Source organism: Sander lucioperca, chromosome 2, assembly GCF_008315115.2.
Source record: "Sander lucioperca isolate FBNREF2018 chromosome 2, SLUC_FBN_1.2, whole genome shotgun sequence".
Classification (NCBI taxonomy): Eukaryota; Metazoa; Chordata; class Actinopteri; order Perciformes; family Percidae; genus Sander; species Sander lucioperca.
The window spans coordinates 30,019,182-30,037,466 of NC_050174.1; the positions used below are offsets into that span (position 1 = coordinate 30,019,182).

At 38.1% G+C, this 18,285-nt stretch overlaps 1 protein-coding gene across 2 annotated transcripts in view; it reads right to left on the bottom strand.

Moving 5' to 3' along the window:
* The window catches only part of adamts3 (ADAM metallopeptidase with thrombospondin type 1 motif, 3), a 154,164-nt gene that overhangs the window by 31,843 nt on the left and 104,036 nt on the right, over nt 1-18,285 (bottom strand). The window contains exons 11-17 of one of the 2 annotated variants that reach the window (XM_031305463.2): nt 18,144-18,257; nt 17,275-17,420; nt 15,740-15,915; nt 14,112-14,245; nt 13,562-13,685; nt 7,126-7,206; nt 493-656 (exon numbers count right to left, since the gene is read on the bottom strand). In XM_031305463.2, the coding sequence (XP_031161323.1) occupies nt 493-656; nt 7,126-7,206; nt 13,562-13,685; nt 14,112-14,245; nt 15,740-15,915; nt 17,275-17,420; nt 18,144-18,257 (939 nt within the window). Of the gene's footprint in view, nt 1-492; nt 657-7,125; nt 7,207-7,732; nt 7,817-13,561; nt 13,686-14,111; nt 14,246-15,739; nt 15,916-17,274; nt 17,421-18,143; nt 18,258-18,285 lie in introns of both variants that reach the window. The other variant, XM_035996018.1, reaches the window with a different exon arrangement.

The following is an 18,285-nucleotide window of genomic DNA, read 5'->3' on the forward strand; positions in this document are numbered from 1 at the left end:
CAGTGGGAATCGAACACGGATCTACCATGACAAAGTCAAGTGTCACATCCACTGCACCATCACCACCCGAAGATTGTACTGCTGGTTTAGAAAACATTGCATGCTCAGACTCCTATTAACACTGTATCTGTGACTTTCCCAATCTGAGGAGTGGTTAAAAGCAGGAGTGTGATTGCTTCCTGATATCCTCTGGTAGAAAAAAAAAATATTGCCTTGTCATCTTTGTGGCCTGGCAAGTATTAGGTCTCAAACAGACACATTCAGAATCTTTAATATTTGAAAAAAAAATTTTAAGTTTATAATTGCAATTCATTTATTGATTAATGAGTTTCATTAATTAAGATCTAGTGATAATAATTAGAGTTGGGGGGAATTGAACTGGATGGCTGACCTGCTCCTTTTACACAGTGCTCATTGTCAAACAAATAAGCTTTCAATGAATGAATTAAAATATAAGCTTATAAGCTTTGTTAGAGAAGAAGGTATTATTACCAGAACCACCACAGGGTCATGCAGAGGTCCGTCAGTGTGCAGCGTCTCCACGTCGTCCTCGATGATGTAGTGCCACTCCACGCCCAAGTCGATAAAGCTTCTAGACTGGACCTCCTCTCCTTTCCCGTTGAGGATGTAATGCCCTGTTGCCTGGTTCTTGATTGCTGTAATCAGTCATTTGGTTATGAGCCACTGACAAAAAAAGGCTTTACTCTACCAATTACAAAAGTTTGAAAAGCTGAATATATTATTCAGTGAGATGAAAAAAAACTTAAATTGTGCTCTCAAATGGATGATTCATGGAATCAGTCTACTGCTTGCACTCATTTGGAATGATTATGCCTGAACATTACAATGTCTGATTCATGCAATAATTTATACACAACAAGCTGCCAAAACTTCAAATATGATCAAACTTCTCAGACGCGAGAAGCTGAAATGAAAATGGGCATGTTTGCTGGCTGCTTTAAATACATCTGATGCATTTAAATGCAAATGAGTTATGATTAAAAGATGCTGAAATGACTCATGTCTCTTCTACAGATTATTGCCTCTGGTGGTCAAGTCTTACACTTCTGCCTGAATAAAACAAGGAACCATCTATGTCTCTTAGCCGTAACAAGTCACTTGTATTTTTATTTGACATCCCACAGGTTAATTCAAGAGCAAACATAACTCACTGAAGCTAATTCTAATTATTTAGAACTTTGCGCATTTTACTTACTTGTGTAGTCAGATAAGTCTCAATATTCAACAGTTTGTATATAAATGTAACTACATCCAAATATGTTTTTATATTTTTTATATTAATTTAAATTTGTGGATTTCTACTACATTCATTTATTTTTTAACGTTTTTTTTTAATTCCAATTCCAATTTTCAACAACCCCCCATCCCAACCCAAAACCAAATTTCTACTACATTTATTAAAAATATTAAATATATGTGTGCATCATGAATACATTTGTGAAACTGTTTATGTGGATTGTACAAATGTACTCAATTGTTCCCCATATCCATAGAAGTAACTTTATCACTGAATGTCAGCAGTTCGGACAAAGTTATAGAAGGATAATGGAACAGAAAGTTATTGTGAAAAAATAAGATTGCATTGCAACTGTAAATAATTTGGGCCATTAACTGTTTCTTATTGTACATCTGCATTGAGTACTAGATGTGTACTGTTTCTCATGTCATCAGTGAACAAAGTGAAGTGTGAAGCCTGGAGCACCAGAAACTAGGATTTGGACAGGCAAGACTATCCAATGAAGCAAAACCTGTGTTCGAACTTAGGTTCTAAATGATTAAATGTCTAGTTTTAAAGTCATGATAAAAAACTTATGATTATTTAGTGGGTCAGCTCTACCACAGTATATATGAAAGATGGACACTTTGACAGAAATGCAGTTTTAACAGCAGGAAACTACGTATAGCAGCTAATCCTTGAACTGTCAGACAAAAGTCAGAAAAGAAGTGATCCATAGGCACATGTCATTTTACAGGTAATGACAGTGATAGAAAGCATGGATACTGTTTACTAAACTACAGCAGAGGAATAATTCTGAGGAAAAAAATGGCAGATTTTTTTATGAAGCATAAGATTCATCAAGAGCCAGATGTACACTCTATGCAATCTTTATAAAACCCATTTACAGTAATTGTGTATTTTTACACAATTGCTTCTGCAATGGAGAGTTTCGTTCTTTCTTTCTTCCACAGCTGCACGGTTTGGTCAAAAAAAAGGGCAGCCACATCTTACAGATGTTTCTCAGTGATTGATGCTTTGTGATGATGGAGGTAATTTCATCTGGAACAGTCTCAACTCTCTTCTGAAGCACAGAGCCAATTTATGTTCGGCAGTAGCCGCAAACATTCACGCTGACCACTCTGGGCCTTTCAGCTTCATGATAACTCAGGAGAATGCTCCATCACAGGCCATGACAGCTGGCTCCAGAAAGGGTGTGTATGTGTGTATGTTGGGCAAATTATGGTTATACTTTTATTGTAGGAATGGTGGTTAATCATTAACAGTGGTTGAAGAAGTATATAGATAATTTACTCAGTGGTGTAGTCTAATGTTTTGTAGTGGGTATACTGTACTGTATATATATATATATATATATATATATATATATATATATATATATATATATATATATATATATATATATATACACATATATATATACACATATACACTACCGGTCAAAGTTTGGGGTCACTTAGAAATTTCCATTCCACTCCATTACAGACAGAATTCCAGCTGAGATCAGTTGCATTGTTTTTTTTAATCAGGGCAGCAGTTTTCAGATTACATTATGTGCTTACATAATTGCAAAAGGGTTCTCAACTGTTGTAGAAAGAAGTGGCTGATATTTAATGCAATATCTACATTGCCCATTATCAGCAACCATTCATCCAATGTTCCAAAGGCACATTCTGTTTACTAATCTGATATTTTAAAAGGCTAACTGAGAAAACATTGGAGAACCCTTTTTCAATTATGTATTGATTTTTTTTTTTTTTTAATTATGTATTAATTATATATATATATATATATATATATATATATATATATTGGCCTGTATATATGGGCCAGGCCTACCTGCCTTTGCTAGAGGTGGAGCGAGTTTTAAATACTTACTACAACATAGAATCGCGATATTTTCCATGGCAATACTGTATCGACACACTTCACACGCCATTGCTTTTAACTGTAAAGCACTTTGTGCTACATTTTACATGTATGAAAAGTGCTCTATAAATAAAGTTTGATTGATTGATTGATGTATCAATCTTTTATAATATAAATTGCACATGAGAATTTAACTTTTTGGTACTAGAATAGTAGTTTTTTTTCAGTCCACTGGAAGGTTTGACAAAAAAAACTCAACAGTTTTTTTTGTCAAACTGAGAAATATATCTTTTTAGACAAAACAAATGTTGATAAAGTTTTCTTTTGGAGATGTAGTTTGAAGTTGGAAGAACAGAATATCGCAATATGTTTAAAATAGCAATAATATTGTACCGTGAAATAAGTATTGTGATGATATTGTATCGTGGGGTCCCTCTTCATATACAGTTATCTAATTTAGTCCAGTGGTACCCGATCTAGAGTCGGGCAGGAACTGAAGCTGTCAGATAAATGTAGTGGAGTAAAATGTACAATATTTGCATCTGTCATGTAGTTGAGTAGAAATGTAAAGTAGCATAAAATGAAAAGTAAAATACTTCAAATGTGTACCTAAGTACAGTTTTTAAGTAAATGTACTGAGTTACTTTTCCACCACTGATCACTAACATCTTGCTAACGGAGACATTAAAGAAACAAGAAACATATGTTTATGTTCAAGTGACAAAGCCCTTTAGCGGTCAGCGAAATTATGACAGGAGCAAATGGGAAAATAAAATCATATTATTTATTATTATCATTTTATAAAGCGACAAAGTCCATGTTGGCAGGAGGAGTAGATGTATGTATGTATGCATGTGGTGTATGTAAACATTGGACTTTAACATTGGAGACCGCTGTTTTCCGTTTCCAACCAACAGTCAACAAGTGTGACCACCTCGTCACCAAACGTATTATTGATGTGACAACGCAACTCCCTTGACCTTAATGTAGTCATTTTTATCTCAATTCACAGACACAGGACGAAAGTCAGAAAGTAATGAGGATTGGATACATTGTTTGATTTTGGTCTTTTCTATAATAGTTTTATTTAATAGGAAAAATACAGAATGACACAAGTCGACCTCACAGACCAGTTTTCTCTCTCAGGCATGCTGTAGCTGAGGCGCATGAATCTCTACTGATGAGATGATAATCGCTACATTATTGGGGTACTGCGAATTCAAGTTAATGTGCATCGACCTCTTGCCATGCCTCAGCTGTTCAAACAAGTTGACGAGCTGTTTCTGAAAGGTCTGAAAGTGTTTTAATTAGGAGGGATTTAAAAGACTTCATTAACACGAGAAAGTCAATTTAATGGTGAGGTTACAAATTTAGCTTGCACAGAAAACAAAGGTTACTGAGGGATATTGTTAAATTAAAAACAGCAGTTTAAGTGTGACACAGCTGTGCAGTTTTTTTTTTTTTAAATGTGGGAGTAAATGTGAGGATTTCTCCCTCTAAACTGTTTATATGGCTCATATGCACCTTTTTCATAGGAAAGTACACAGTTTAAGGTTATAAATCTGCCTGAAAAAAGGACAAAAACGACAAACATTCCTGGTTTTAGTCCCATTTGCAGTTTAAAATAACTTAAATAAACACCTCATAAGTAAATATAGTTCCTTTTTTTAAATCATGCTACTCATCATATATGAAATAACAATCAGTGTGACTAGTACATGTTAGTCCACCCTAGCATTACTAATTTAGCTTGAATGTCTGTGATTGAGTCTGATTGGAGATTGAGCTGGAAAAAATCATTCTGCCTGTCAAAGCTTATTAAGAACGGTTTGTTAAACTCCACCAATCACAATTGTCCAATCATAGCTTAGCAACTGCAACTACACAGCAGCCCAGTCAAGCTTTGAATGTTTCCACATGCTTTGCTATCTCAAGTGTTTAGAGTGAACAAACATCAGTTTATTTTTATTCTTTAGGTTATGTAGGACTTTTATTTTCTTTACTTCTCCCCTCCTCTTCTATAACTATTGCCCAGGACGGGAGTGATGTATAAATAACTTAAGTGTAAATGTTAATCTCACAGAGCTCCTGCCTCTGGCTGAAGAGATAGATGCTGACCTGTTTCACCTCGTGGATGCTGAACTAGTTCTGCTTTCCTCGGGCCACTCGCAGAACAAGAAACAAGATTGGCCACCCCTTTGTGCCTTAAATCACCCGTCTGACAAAGCCTTAAATGGATCCTATACTTGTTTGTATAAAGGGAATAAATAACTGTTGTCTATTTTTCTGATGTGTTTTCTGAACTTTCATGTTTGTACTTGATGATGTGATCACTTAACTGTACAAGGCTTGTTACAAATTAACTTGGGATGTCTTATAAGTTGTGTTTGTTCATTTCCAGCTGTCTAAATTTTGTAATTCTTATACTAACATTGGATACAATTATAATTTTTAACTACTAACATGTTAATGATTACAACTTGTCAGGACTGCATGCTTGTCAGTTTGTTTTCCAGCTTGTTTTCTGGCCCATAGTGCAAAATTATCGATTAAGGCAGCTTTAACATTATTTACCAGCATTACTGTAAACTGATTGGCCAACACTACCTAGCCCCAAGATTATTACCTCCACCAAAGAGGTTTTGCTTTCGGTTCAGTTTGTCTGTTTGTTTGTTGGTGTGTTTGTCTGTCTGTCAGCAGGATTACAGAAAAAACTACTGGCGGAATTTTCATGAAACTTGTTGGAAGGGTGTAGTATGGGCCAAGGAAGAACCCGTTACATTTTAGAGCGTATCCGACTCACGGGGCGGATACATACATTATTTTTCACTTTTGTTAACATTGCAAGATACAGTAGGGTGTTTGTGCGGCATTCATGTGGTGCTGGAATAATCTAAAAAATGAGTTCCTGACTGAGAAAGTTCACACTGGATTAACATTGTGATAGGGCATGGCCTTAGCCGAGGTCTGCGCTCTCCGACTGTCCTTCTAGTATATAATAATGTAGATATGGTCAGACACAGCCCTGTAACAGTATATATGCTAAACTAACAAGTCCTCGAAATGAAACATACAAAATACATTGTTTGTGATTGCCCCCCAAACATAATCTGACACTGCTATGGTTGAGGTTTGGTTAGGTTTCGGTACAAAAACTACTTAATTCGGGTTTAGGAAAATCATGGTTTCTGATGAAATAATAACTTTGTTAAGCTATAAAATAATAACCAATGGTTAAGCTTGGGAAACCATCGTTATGATGGTTAAAGGAATCCGATGTTGATAATTGGTAGGAAATGGGAAACGAGCAGTGGGAGACAATGGAACACTACGACCTGCTAGGCCAGGCAACCGTCGGGGATAGCCGAGCTAGCATTACCACTAGCGAGCTAATTTGCTAGGGTGTTTACTGCCTGCTAGCTACTATTGGCTGTACAAACTATTACAATGTTATCTGATAGACCACACTGGCAGTCGGCTTGATGTTATATGAGATTTCATTTAAAAAAATGTCACAATTAAAACATTTCAGTAGCATTTGATTATTGAAAAAGATGATTGTTCTCTAGGTAATTTATTACAATGGCACTGAGGCAATACTGTACAGGAATTGAAAAGTAATTTATATTGAGGGGATCATAAAATGTGGTTTTCAAGATCTGATTTAGAAGTTCTGGTGGTATGGACATCATCATCATGGATATAATGTAATAGTTTTTATTCCATTTTCTACGAGTCTTTAGTTTGTTTCTCAGAAAAACTGAAGTAAAGAGAGAACTCATTTATCAAGAAGTCTCTCTTTAATAGATCATAAATAATGAATGAACAATAATGAAGACTGATTTTCTCAGCCCAAGAGTTGACATGGGATAAATTATGCAAAGCTTATAATCTATGAATTTATATGTTCCCATTAGTCTTTCAGGGAAACACGAGGAGGATGGTGATATTTGTCCTTTGATTTCATACATGTGTTCGTGTTAGGAAGTTACACTTACCAAGAATTTGAGGGGAGGCCTCATGTTCTTGGACGATGACATGTCTAGCTCCAGGAGGAATGAGAAACATCTTAAGGTAACCTTTGCCAAGTTTGTAGGAGCAGCAGCAGCAGCAGAAGCAGAAGAGGGAGGATTAGGAAAGATAAAGACACAGACAGAGGTAAGTTAAGCAGATACAAAAACAATCTGTTTGCTTGCACTGGTGGACATCACGCATGTTACAGAAGTTTGGTTCCCTTTGCTCTATAGAGATGTTTGAAGACATTTGAGAAAAAAAGAAAACGGCAAAATGTCTACTTTCCTCCTCGCTGTAGAAGCCTGCAGGTAAAACTTTCATTGAAACAGGCCGTTCATTCACATCCATCTGTTGTGTCATCAAAGAACTCTTAGAAATATCAATATGTCCCTATGAAATATTAACATAACTTGGACGGCTTTCAAATGAACTGCAACTCCCCTTCCTTTGTTTTCATACTGATTATGTGCAGACAGGATGTGAATCAGCCATGTTTCAATACAGCATTAGGAGCAGATTTTTCAGACTACAGGGCAGCAAAGTGACCTTCTGTCAGGGATGTCCACCGCTTGCAAACCTACCGTGACTCACCAAGTACATTTCTAGAGTCTTCTGTTTCATTTAAATACACATTTCGGGCTCCTTTGGGCAAAGAGAAGGCTCCTCTGGTCTTCCCTTCAAAATGAAATAAACCAGTTAGTCTTGCAGTGTTTCCTTTCCTCTCCGTTCCACTGTCTCACTGTTTCTCTGCAACAACATCACCTACAGTGGAAGCATTTTTAATTAGCTTTTTAATTAGCTTAATAGGGACCCAACGAATTAACATCGGATGAGAAGGCACACTACTTTTGCTGGCAGGGTGGCACTTGCCAATCAACAGGACTGAACCGCAGTGCTGTAATTAGTCCCCCTTAGATTTGACAGACAGGCCTCCTGATGCAGCGCTGTCACTGAGGTGATTATGAATGTGCTGGCACGCTGTTGCTGGGTTAACACAAGGTTACAACAGGTGGCAGAGTATCGAGTGCTGTTCACTCTGCAGTATATTGAAGGGGTGAATAGCAATCTATCTTTCGGAAAATTGCAAAAGATGCCCTCTCGCTTCCGAGAGAACATTCTGTGATGGCAGTCAATTTCAAAAACCACCAGCCGCTCGATAGAAATTACAATTTGAGTTGAACAATCACATTTGTTTTGTAGAGTTATAGGAAGTACTGAACACAAGGTCTAAAAAGACCATTTGGGTGGGGCTGCTTGGGTTCAACTGAGCAACAGTCGTATTGGAAATAGCCAACAACATGCCAGATTGCCTTCAAAGGTCTGCAGGTTTGTTTAACGTGACATTTTCTGTCTGCACAAAGACTTTAAAGTTAGTTTGTTAAGCTTTTGAAGCAATTTAAATGAAATTACCATATATATATATATCAAAAATAACTTCTAGAGAGTTTTAGTGACTTGACTAGATAATGAACCTGTGACATTTACGACAATCGAGTCAGACCTAAATAGACACTTAATTAGTATTATGGAACAGAAGAAACAGCAGCTTATATCACTCATGTGTCTAGGTCTTTACAGTGTTAGGCATCCATCTCCACTACAAGCTGCACAGAAAATGCTAGAAAAAGGGTTGTGAGGGATTCAGTAACACTGGATACTTGCATATTGTGTATTCCAACAAAGGAGTTTCTTTTTGGGCTCTCTTGCTTAACTGTTTCCCTGTTAAAAAATGTGAGTGGTTAATAAATGAGACAGCGATTTTACGAAAAAAAGAAAATAGGAATGATCAACGTTTCAACAATCCAAGAAACGGTTTGATGAAGCCGTCATGTCCAGGCTCTCCGAAAAGGCAATTTTTTATTTTTTTGACTTTGTGACATCACATTGATTAAATACAAGTTTAACCACAAGTTATTCGTGACAGACGAGGCTGGCATTAGGGCTGGATTTTAGAAGGCATCATGAAACCGTTTAAGAAAATGCATGGGTCATTCATGATGTTATTTTCTTCATGCTGGCGGTTAATGTGAAGACATTTTTCAAAAAGGAAATGAACCACTTACTCACACTCATTCAGCTTAACACTGCACTGTGTGTGTGTGTGTGTGTGTGTGTGTGTGTGTGTGTGTGTGTGTGTGTGTGTGTGTGTGTGTGCGTGCGTGCCCCTTTGCACAGGGGAGATAACCTAAGGGAAGCAGCTTCAATTGAAGAAGTGAGTATGAAGGGAAAGCACTCTTAGTATATTAACACATGAATGAAAAGGGCCTTATTATTCCTCTGCTAATTAATAAGGGTCTTAATCTAAATTAACCTGACTGTTCAGGGTGACGGCTGTCACTCTGCACTTTCTCTATAGACTCATTTATTAGCTGTGAATGCAAATTCTGCAAGAGCAAACAGAAATGTCATGGAGATCTACAGGAGGTAGACGGTAATTTCATTCACACTTCTATAATCTCAGTCGGGCTTTTCATCAACACACCTTACCTGGAGATATTAGAAATACTATTAAGGTCCATACTATGGTGATGAAAACTCCATAAAGGACATAAGATATTAGGGGTGGGGGTAAAAATCGATACAGCACAGTATTGCGATATTTTCCGTGGCAATACTGTATCGATACACAGACGTCAAGTATCGATCTATTATTAAATATGTGTTGGTCAATTTGTCTGCTTGACAAGCCCATTTTGCAGTAATAAAATTGAAGTGAGATGAACAAACAGAGAAATGTATCTCTTTAGATACAACAGATGTTGACAAAGTTTCCTTTTGGGGACATATTCTGAAATTGGGAAAAATTTGAAGTTGGAAAAAAGGTAATAAATTGCAATATATCGCAGAATATTGCAATATAAGTATTGTGATGATATCGTATCATGAGGCCTCTGGTGATTTCCATCCTTATAAGATATGACTGACAGCTCTGAAAGAAATCTAGTAACTGGATCTTTGGATTTTGGATTTTTTAATACTATTTTTAAAGCTTAAAGGACAATTCCGGCGCAAAACGAACCTAGGTGTTAATAACAGATGTGTACTCACTCGATCGCTCTCTGGGACATGTTTTCATGCTAATCGAATGTGTTTGTAGCTTGAAACAAGCTAGCGCAGACCGCTGATTGAGCTTACAACGCTAGTATTCGGGGCACAGGGAAAGTAAAAACAAATCGCTTATTATACCACTAAAAAGGCTCAAAATATCACCACACTTCAACGGTAGCATAATAAGAGTCCCTAAATGTTAACCGAAGCATTGAGAACATTGTAAGTGTACAGACAGTTTATTAAAAAGATAGTTTAGAAAGACAGTAGCTCCCAAGATGGCGGCCGCCTGTATACAAGAATGCGACTGTCTTTATAATCTATCTTTTTAATAAACTGTCTGTACACTTACAATGTTCTCAACGCTTCAGTTAACATTTAGGGACCCTCATTATGCTACCGTTTCAAGCTACAAACACATTCGATTAGCATGAAAACATGTCCCAGAGAGCGATCGAGTGGGTACACATCTGTTATTAACCCCTAGGTTCATTTTGCGCCGGAATTGTCCTTTAAGAATGATCTTACAAACTCAAAACCTGCTCAGATTAGTACACAGTATAGAATTTAACTGCTTGGTTGGTACAACATTACTGATGCTTTTCTCAGGGTCATTTACAGTAGTCAGGATGATTGTGTTCCTAGGGTTATCATTGTATTTGCTTCCAGCTGCATGGATGCACTGCAGAGTCGTGTCCAGCACACTGTCTATCTGGCAAAAAATATACTTTTATTTGCAGCCTTTCATTGCTAGACCTAGCAAAATGTTTTTTCAGATAATGTGCTTAAACCAAAACATCGCAAATAAATGTATTTTTGCATGATAGATAGCCTGCGAGAGTCTGCTTGCAACTTTTGACTTACTCGTCCCTCCCCTACGCACCTGAGATAGATATTCCAAGTATTGTTCTCTACTGCAGAGTCATCTGCCAGCTCCCTCGTATTTTTTCTCACTATTTCACATTTCCAGATCATATAGGTGGTTAAATGCAGTCCAGCTTTACATCATTGAACTTTCTGCTTACCACACAAATCTGAAAAGTGGAAACTGTGAATGTTTCCAGATGATTCGACAGGCCACTCGACATATATCCTTTTTACTGTACATTAAGTGTACTTTCTGGCTGAATCATTAATTAGTACTCTAGAAGAGGTCCACTTCAGCCATGATTATCGGGAGTCACAACAAAAAAAAAATTCAGAAATCAGACTTTGTTATTAGGGTTGGAATTTTCAGATGTTAAAAGAAGTCAAACAAAGGCTGGTGTTAAAAAATTAAAAAAGAAAGTGATTGAAAGAGCCACTAAAAGGCTAAAAATGAAGCTGTGTGGCGTGCTAATAATGGGTCGAATCGGGTCGGCTTATCAAGATTTGCTTTCAGTGTCCAATGGATTACAAGCTCTCATGAATGTAATGGAGATGGAGAAAAACTGCACTCGACATTTAATATCCTCAAACTAGGACCTTTCAAATCACTAGCCTTTAATTTAGATAAATATTCATTGCATTTATATTGTTCAGATTTTATCTTGAGTGCAGAGGAAATGGTGTGAGTTCCCTTGAAATTTAGGGAAATAATGGATAAATTAGAAGTTACATTTAAGAGTAGTTTGTAACAATACAGGCACACAATCAAGAGTTATTCTGATTGGTTGACAGGTGTCCATTGAGATAATATCTCGGGGCACATCAAACGTAGTTCAAACTATTTTGGGAGACTCTTAAAGGTGCACTATGCGTTCCTGCATGACGTTACTTCTGTTGACGTTGCAAGTAAATTTCAAACAAAACAGAGCAAGCTCGCCCCTCCCCCCCATGTTTCCGTAACTGTCATGACTAACTGACTAACTGTCACTAACCCCCAACCATCTTGTCGGTGATTGGCTGGAACGTGTTTGTTTTATTTTGGTGCCTATCCTGTCCCCCTAGTGTTTGTTTGACGTTTATGACCCCTGTGTTGTCTCCCGAGACCGGGCTTTTCACAGTGTATTCAGGGGGCAGGCAGCTAGCGGATCAAGGACAGATGCCTACGATTTGAGATAAAAATGAAATCGCGCTGAAACCATGCAGGAACGCATAGTGCACCTTTAAGGAAATTACCCAAACATTTGCCCGAAACCTCAACATTTCAACAAGAGAAACGTATTATTGAAACATTTGTTTATTGACCAATAGACATCAAGGAAGAAGCCAAGGCACTCGTCTTTTACGAAAAAATATATACATAAATTGCCTTCAATGCATCTGGCACATTCTGAATAGAATAAGATAAAAACAACTTCAGCATGTTTCGGCGTCAAGCCTTCTTCAGGAAGTTGCAGGCACAGGAGTGGGGTGAAACAATTTTCAGTGAGTGAACACTGTAGAGGGGTTGAACTTGATTGCTGAATGGCTGCACTTGTTGATGTGCTCACACCTGGTGCTTTAAATTGTTCCACCCCACTCCTGTGCCTGTAACTTCCTAAAGAAAGGCTGGACGCCGAAACGCGTTGAAGTGGTTTTTTATCTTATGGACCTTTTTCACAGCAGACATTTTGACTTGTCATAGTAGGAAAAGCACAGCTGAAATTGATAACCTTAACGATGGCTCAATTCCATCAAGTGTCCCAGTAAGATATTTCAGTGAGCCAGCATGCACAATACCAGGGCCTCTCCTAAGTGGAATGCAGCCATCATTAATGGTTTTGAATACAGCTGTGTCTGCCGTGAAAAAGGTCTATTCTATTTAGAATGTAAATGTTGTTTCGTAAAAGACAAGTGCCTTGGCTTCTTCCTTGATGTCTATTGGATTTTTTCAAGCCCCGTACCAAAGAGCACCACCGTTTTATCACTAATATAAGTTCCAAGGAGCTCTCCAACCTCTTCCATTCTTCATTTGTTTATTGTCTTTTAATTTCTTTAGCATTGCGCTCTGTACTCATGATTATCTGAGCTTGCGGATGTCTCTTTTTGTACGACAGATTTAAAGGAAGATTCTGTTATAATAGAACTTTAATATGGAAACAGGGAAGTCAATGATCAAGGCCTTATATTGATGGCATCATCAGTTGCGTTAAGGTTTTACCTCCATCTTGTCTATTATCTTCTCATATCGCCCTTCAATGATTAAAGTTATGATATCTGTATGATTGCAAAATGTGTGGTAGGTTTATGTCAATACGGTTAATCATTCACTCATATCATGATCATGTGTATCATGGATTGGAAACATTCATTATTAACAACAATCTGCATCCATGAACAAACTGAAGTTGAGAAAACATGCAGGGAAAAAATTGGGAGAAATCATTTATGTGAAAAAACATATTCTTTGTGTTTTAAAAGTATTCAGTCTGCAGACGTTGTGTTCGTACTGGCTCCATGTGTTCTTACCAGGTTTCTTTGGCGTTCGGGTGAAAGTTCCTTTAACGGTGCGGCAGTGGGAGTTGTCCCCACCACAAACGCCACATTTGTCCTCAACTTTGTTGGAGCCAATCTCTCTGTCGCAGCCAACTTTCTGGAGACCAAGAAAATTATAGACAGATGAGCTTAAATTATTTTTGGATTTGGAACTATAAAATTCACAACATGGTTTTAAGAAGAAGCCGACCTATCCGATGATTTCACTAAGGCTTCATTAGCTATCAGATTATCAGTGCTGACTGGACACAAATTTGTCAAAGTAGTCTCAGGACACATGTTTAGTGATGAATTAAAACATTTTAATAAAGCTTCTGCTGTGCAATGGTGCTTTTAAAACCGCACTGTGGATCCAATCCCAGCACGTTCAAAGTTGAACCCGTTACTGATTGTGCAATTTTCTAACATTCCACTGTGTGATTTAGTTCTGCTGTCACAATTCCAAAAGCCTGCGTCGGCTAATGTGAACGATTATCTAATGCAGCTTTTAATAACTCTAAATTATGCCGTTTAAACACCTTACCACACATTCTCCACGCACGCAGACACTGTAGGCATCTTTGTAGGAGCATCGTGTCCCATCATGCACCAGCTGCTTCATGTACGCCACGTCTCCTGTCTCCTTTGACTGGCAGTACAAGTGGCATCTCTTGTTGGCTAAAAGACAACATATTATTAGATTGTTGTAGAATTATAAGGGAGAAAATCCAACTTGAAAAAAACAAGAATATAACGAAAGACATTTTTTTTCTTTCTGCATGAAAAAATGACACACTTTTCCACTGCTCTTGCCTCAGGAATAACAACAACCATCTTGAGACACCCATCAACACGCCATGCCAAATAATTGTGGTCTGAAGCTAACTTGCCAGATTAAATTGAGAGACCCCATAACAGCTCAATTATGACCAATAAAAAGTTGTCACAGTGAGACATGCCCTTAAGGGTTGGGTACAGTATACATTAAAGGTTGTGTGGTACTCGTGTTACACCGTAAAAAAGCCAAACACAAAGGCTCATGGCGAGGACAGGAGGACAAAGTAAGAAAATAATGTGGTCTCAGAGTTTCACAACTGCAAATAAAGACAATACCACATATATCATACAGCTGTTTTTTTATGTTAAACTTAAGTTTGTAGATATTTTAAAAAAACCCAATCATTATATTTTCCAAGTGTAATGTTGTGCATTTTTTTTAACCTACATAAACATCTTTGTAAAACATCATTGATCTTATATCCCCTCAACTGGACTTTTCTATTATGCATTATACTAGAACAAACTGTAAATGCTAAAGATACAATTGTAAATATTGGTCTCATTCTTCATTTGTGTCACATTTAAAAATATGACCATGTACAAAACCACATGGACTTTCTATTGTACCTCATACCTTGTTGACAAAATGCACTACACACTTTTAACCTTCCACAGAATAATGGGTTTCCACTTTTCACCACGTCTTTCACTTTCCTGCCTCACCTCCCCGTAGTTTCTTTGAAGGTTTTCAAACTTCTTTTCCACATGAATGACATTTTAAACCAAGACCCATTTAGGTGCAATAAGTGGCAAACAGCTCCATGGAGCGAAGCCAGACAAAGGCAATGTCTGATAAAGAGCAGAGATAGAAACAGGAAACACTTGTATCTGCACTGTAGAGATCGATTACTTTTGCAGAGAGCACAGTGCAAAAGAGCACTTTTGGAGTTTGGATGGTTTTAAACTCTGCATGGTGCACAGTAATGGGGAGACCCAAAAAACGAAAGGGAAGGCAAAAGGAACAGAATACAAAAACTGAAAACAAGAAAGAAAAGCAGACATAAAACACAATTGCAAAAAGTTACCTTTGCACAAAAGAGTCTGTCCTAACTTTGATTTTTCCATTATTGTTCGCTTACTTGTTCCCATCATAGACACTTCCTATCTCAATATAAGACTTTAGACAGGAAGTTTCTGTAATACGGCCCCCAGTCGAAACTTTCTAAAACTGCTTGGTAACATCCCTGTATTAATTATTTAATACCTTTCTTCAGTTCTGGCTGTGAGAATCCAGCTCCCCTGCGCAGACTTCCATTGTTCTGTCTTAGCATAAAGCAAACTCACAAGCCTCACGCTGCTACAAAACAATCTGTTGACATTTTTCTGGCTTACCGTCGGGATGCTCGTAGGGCAGCCAATGGTGTTTGGCATTTTGGAATTCAAAGTGGGAGTTGCGGAGCTGGCACTGCTGGGCTCGGAAATCTTCGAAGTGCTTGGGGCAGTCGTCAGTGTTGCACAGCTGATACTCGTAGTTCACTCCAGGGCAGTCCTGGCCACCGTTAGAGGGCCTGCAGAAAGGAAACGGATGGACATCAGAGCTGATCAGACTGAAAGCAGTTCTTTGAGACAAAGAATGTAAAAAAACAAATCTGGTTTGAGATTAGATTAGATTGGGATTCTTTTTAACATTAGGCAAAACCCATTCAGACTCTTTTGAGCCCTGTGAGTTGTCTCATGTTTGCATTCAAACAAATGCAGCTAATTGACTATTTTCACAAATATTACTCATCTATGGAGTGATTGATCTACTATATATCCTTTTTCTATGAGATGCTTACGTTTTTTATTTCAACCCTCCTGACATTATGATGTATATAACTGTTGAACTTGAACTCCTGCTGCATGAATGTCGGATTTATTAAATGCCCATACTTGTAGCCCCCAACACATGATCAGAGGTAAAACTGCGAGGTAAGGCACAGGGCATAGTACAGGCCCTTCAGAGGCAAAGTGCAGCACAGGTTTACGTCATCATCGCTTCTGGCTACCTCCTTATCTCATTGGTTGCGCTTTGAAAGATCAACGGCAACAAGGTCAAAGTTTGAAAACAATGGCACTGCAGAGCGGTTTTACCATGGATCACATGTAGGAGGCTTTAGACTGAATCCTTACCCTTACTTTCTTTAGACTTGAGTGTATCACTCTAATCATCCAACGTTTGGCAAGAAAATGAATAAGTGGATTTCCCAAAATGTAATACTATTCCTTTAAGTTCAGGAAACTAAAAGTAATTGGTTAGGGGCGACCTCTAGCTCACCCAGTAGAGTGTGCGCACCCTGTAGGCTGAGTCCTTTGCAGCGGCCCAGATTTGAATCCGACCTGCAGCCCTTTGCTGTGTGTCATCCCCTCTCTCTTTCTCCCCCCTTTCCTGTCTATCCACTGTCACTATCTAATAAAGGGAAAAGCCCCAACAAATAATCTTAAAAAACAAACAAAAAATCCTGTCATGGTTAGAACAAACCACAGTTGAATGTTAGTATGACATGGGATGTAAACTGTGAACCCACCATTAAGTCCAATCTTCTTCTGGATTTTATAGAAACATCAAGCCAGAGAGAACAGTCTTTACTCTCATTTCAGCAAGGGTTTGCTTGTCAGAAAAGTGTAACATGGGCATTTCAAGTGTTTGAATGAACAACCAATGCTGTCTTTTTTCTGATTCAGAGAGCCTCATTATAAAACCCAAACTATGAATCCCTTTAGCTCAGTTTTAGACACGATTCACTCAGGGTTAAACACAACGACATCTACAAAGTCAAATGATCCAATCCTACCTGACAACTAGAATCAGCAACCTCCATTATTTCTACCTTCATTCATGATGCCTGACAGAATCAAATCATGTTACTGTTGCTTTTGTCACGTACGCCGGGTTGTTGCACTGACGTGTCCGATAGCGAACTCCAGTTCCACAGGAGCGCGAGCAGGAGCCATATTTGCTCCAGGAGCCCCAGGCGCCATCTTGCTTGACCTGATTAGGGTTTTTCCACATACAGTGACCTTTGTAGCACCACTACAGAGGATGGCAGGAGAGAGGAAAAGTCAGCCCAACATTAAAGCCTCCTCTTTAGATACAGTAAATGATAATACAGGGAAAATATGAGAATACACTACATTTCCAAATGTATGTGGTCAGAAGTGTCAATGTAATTTTGGTGTGTGGCGTTTTTTTTTTAAAGGTTTGGGCTACGCTCCATAGTTCCAGTTAGGGGAAATTATCATTTGACATAATACAACGATATTTTACACAATAGTGTGCTTCCAACTTTGTGTCAACAGTTTGAGAAACGTTCTTTCCAGCTCTATAAATAAATGGTTTTCCCAGTTTGGTGTGGAAGAACTTGACTGGCCTGCACAGAGCCCTGACCTTAACCCCAACCAACACCTTTGGGATAAACTGGAACGCCACCTGTGAGCCAGGTCTCATCACCCAACATCAGTGTTGGACCGCTCTAATTGTGGCCGACTGGAAGCAAATCTCTGCAGCCAGGGTCCAACATCTGGTGGAAAACATTCCCAGAAGAGTGAAGGCCCATGGTTTTCAACAACCATTTATCGATGTAATGTTGATGCTGACCAATTTGTGAGGGTTTTGTATTTAAGTCTTCATTGTTGATTATTTGTGATATGACAAAGGAAAAACTGCTGTTTATACAATACTATTGTTTTATTATTTTTTTCTGGGTCGTCCACATACTTTTGGCCATGTAGTACAACATGTAATAGACAAACTTACTTTTCCAGGAGCACATTCCGTCCCATCGAGAGGCGGCCCTTTTTTGGTTTTGCAGAAGTAAGGGTTGTCCGGGTGACTGCACCACAGCTGTTTACATGGGTCAAATGTACGAAACTGAAACACAGAAGAAGAAAAGCATATG